Source organism: Myotis lucifugus, unplaced genomic scaffold, assembly GCF_000147115.1.
Source record: "Myotis lucifugus unplaced genomic scaffold, Myoluc2.0 scaffold_501, whole genome shotgun sequence".
NCBI classification, from domain to species: domain Eukaryota; kingdom Metazoa; phylum Chordata; class Mammalia; order Chiroptera; family Vespertilionidae; genus Myotis; species Myotis lucifugus.
Window position 1 is genome coordinate 24,542 of NW_005871549.1, and position 3,130 is coordinate 27,671.

The window sequence follows — 3,130 nt, forward strand, 5'->3', positions numbered from 1 at the left end:
AAGGAAGGAAGGAAGGAAGGAATGTATGGATGGAAGGAAGGAAGGAAGGAAGGAAGGAAAGAAAGAAAGAAAGAAAGAAAGAAAGAAAGAAAGAAAGAAAGAAAGAAAGAAAGAAAGAAAGAAAGAAAGAAAGAAAGAAAGAAAGAAAGAAAGGAAGGAAGGAAGGAAGAGAAAGCCAGGCATGGCCTAGCCAGTTTGGTTTGGTGGATAGAGCATCAGCCTGGGGACTGAAGGGTCCCGGGTTCGATTCTGGTCAGGGCACATGCCTGGGTTGCAGGCTTGATCCCTAGGGGGGCGTGCAGGAGGCAGCCAATCAATGATTTTCTCTCATCATTGATGTTTCTCTCTCTCCCTCTCCCTTCCTCTCTGAAATCAGTAAAAACGTGTATTTTTTACATTGGCCTGCTATACTTGGTCAAACATTTAACTCACCGCTAATGCCTTGGCAGGGCCAGACCAAGAGATTTCTCAGAGCTTATACAGCCCACGGGCCGGACGCCCCCCACCCTGTTAGATGCTCCAGGAAGAGACTGGAGCTCCACGCTTCCTGCCCGCCCGCACCTGTGCTGGTGTAGTGGACCTTCCAGCCTGTGTGTTCCCCCGAGTGGTCAGTAACAAAGGTCACGGTCACAGCGTTGCTCTTAGTTTCAATCCTGCTGGGCAATGTCTTCCCACAGAATGGGCCGAATTCCTTCTTGTCTGTCTGAATCTGAAAGAAGGGGAGCCCCGGTCAGCCCAGGACCTGCAGGGGTCAGGATGAGGTGGGGGCCCGGGAACCAGACCTTGAGGGAGTCGTAGGGGCACTGGGTTTCGGGGTGCGTCTCCACGTCGAAGGACTCCACGAAGTCCAGGATGACACTGAACCCCTCCTCCAGGCGGATGCTGTAGGTGCAGCTGGAGAGTTTGGGGTACGGCTGTGGGTATTCCGGGCTGCTGATCACCCCAGACCGCTCGGTGAAGACCTGGCCTGAGCACAGAGCTGGGAAGAGGGGAGAGGGCGTGAGCCTGGGCTGGCGGCGTGACCGCCACACGCACTGGTCTGGGTCGCGGCCCTGCACCTGGCCCGCCCCAGAGGCCCCTCAGGCCAAGGACCCCACCCAGCAGCTGAAGGGACAATTTAGGGAGGCGTGTCTCTAGCGCCCAGACTTGAGCTAAAATAGGCGACACACGCATGTACATCTTCCAGGGAGCCCCTCACACCCCGGAGGGGGTGGAGGTGGGAGTCCTGGGCCAGGGTCAGAGGGGAGTGGGTGAGGGCAGCTCCTCTGAGGGCAGAGGCACCGGAGAAGGGAGGAGGGGCTCTTCTCATTCCTCAAGAATTAGGGGGGCGGGGGGACCAGCTAGTCTTCTTGGCTGAGGGACCCAGACCCACCCTGACCCCAGCAACCTCCACGTTCATCCACCAGGGGGCTCCCACCACACCCAGCCCGGGCCCTGGGTGTCCGCCTGGACGGGTCAGGAGGTCAGGAAGGGCCTCCCTGGGCCCACCTGCCCTGGGTCTGGGCTCGGCCCTGGGGCAGGTGAGGGACGCTCAGATCCACTGGTTCAGCCTGCACAGCACCCCGCCATGCATGGGAGGCACAGAGGGGGGCGCAGGCCTTAGAGCGGGCGGAGGGGGCTTCTAAAAAGAGGAGTCCCAGCTCCTCCTTCCTTTCTCCCTGTGGCTGTCCCCCCCCCCACACACACACACACACACACACAAGGGCAGAGGGAACGGCCCCTGGACATGGGGACCAGACTGCCCACCAATGACACCTCCTTGGGCCTCTGCTCTGGGCCAGGCTCCCCAGCCCAGTACAGCTGTGCTGCCCTCAGAGCAGGAGGGGGTCCAGAGGCTCAGAGCTCAGCCCCTGGGGACCTGGTGGGGAGCAGAAAGCACCGTTCCCCTGTGGCTCAGGCGAGTCTCCGCCCCTCTCGGCCTCTTCAAAATGGGGATGGGGAGCCCTAACCGGTTTGGCTCAGTGGATAGAGCTTCAGCCTGTGGACTGAAGGGTCCCAGGTTTGATTCTGGTCAAGGGCATGTACCTTGGTTGTGGGCACATCCCCAGTAGGGAGTGTGCAGGAGGCAGCTGGTTGATGTTTCTCTCTCATCAATGTTTCTAGCTCTCTATCCCTCTCCCTTCCTCTCTGTAAAATATCAATAAAATATATATATATTTTAAATGGGGGTGGGGAGCCCTTCCAGCAAGAAAGCCAGGAAGCTCCTCCCGACTGCGATGAGGGGAGGGAGGGAGGGAAGAGAGGGACCAGACGCACACCACAGCCCACCCCCTCCCCGACCCCCCAACCCCCCACCCCGCCCCAGAGACACGCAGCCACGGGTGGAGGTGGACCAGGTTTATTGTTAGCTCCGTGGGGGTGAATGGGGGCTGCAGGCAGCCGCAGTCTCGCCGGGCACAGAGCTGCAGCCAGCGGGCTCTGCGGGCGGAGCGGAGGGAGGCTAGAGGCTCTGCTCTGGAAGAGAGAGTGAGGGCAGGAGAGACACAGGGAGAGACACAGGGAGAGACATGAGGGGGAGGCAGGGTCAGGTCAGCCCTGGGGTTGGGGGGCTCCCCACTCCCCAGGGCACCAGCTGGTTTCCTGTCCAGGTGTCGGCCAGGGCACAGGGCGCATCCTCAGGCAGTGGGGCCACGGAGTCCGGTGAGTCCGGTGGGCGTGCTGGGGCCCGGGAATGGGTGGCTTTGAGCAGGCCCCGCCCCCCATCCTGAAGTCTTGGGGGGGGAACTGGGGTGAGCGGGCCTAGACCCCCCTCCTCCACACTGGGAGCCTCCTCTGGAAGGTGAGGGAGCTGAACGGGGTCCCAGAGCCCAGCTGGGCCAGGTGCACCGTGGGGGCCTAAACCAGTGGATGAGCCAGGGAATGAGAGTGAGGCCAGGATGGGAGGGAGGAGGGAGGACTTAGAGGATGGGGGGATGGAGGGAGGAATGGAGTGAGGGGACAGAGAAGCAGAGCAGGGTTGCAGCCTCTGGACCCCGGGGCAGAACAGCCATGGCTTTAAGAAGGGTGGAGCTGGGCGGCCCAGGGCGCCCTGGGGCCATGGCTCACCTGAGCAGGTGCGCCTGTTCTGGAGTAGCACGTAGCCCTCCCGGCAGGAGCAATTTAAGCCACCCAGGGGGTTGTGGCAGTGTTG

General features: G+C 61.1%; 1 protein-coding gene and 1 long non-coding RNA gene across 2 annotated transcripts in view; both read right to left on the reverse strand.

Moving 5' to 3' along the window:
- MASP2 (mannan binding lectin serine peptidase 2) overlaps positions 1-3,130 on the reverse strand; it is a 12,926-nt gene that overhangs the window by 7,859 nt on the left and 1,937 nt on the right. Inside the window, exons 4-5 of the mRNA XM_023744965.1 lie at positions 783-1,058; positions 562-709 (exon numbers count right to left, since the gene is read on the reverse strand). Coding sequence (XP_023600733.1) covers positions 562-709; positions 783-1,058 — 424 coding nt within the window. The remainder of the gene's footprint in view (positions 1-561; positions 710-782; positions 1,059-3,130) is intronic.
- On the reverse strand, positions 2,323-3,086 carry LOC111823462. Its single transcript, XR_002826488.1, has 2 exons — positions 3,046-3,086; positions 2,323-2,454 (listed from the first exon to the last, which is right to left on the reverse strand). It is a non-coding gene; the product is annotated as an uncharacterized LOC111823462 (long non-coding RNA).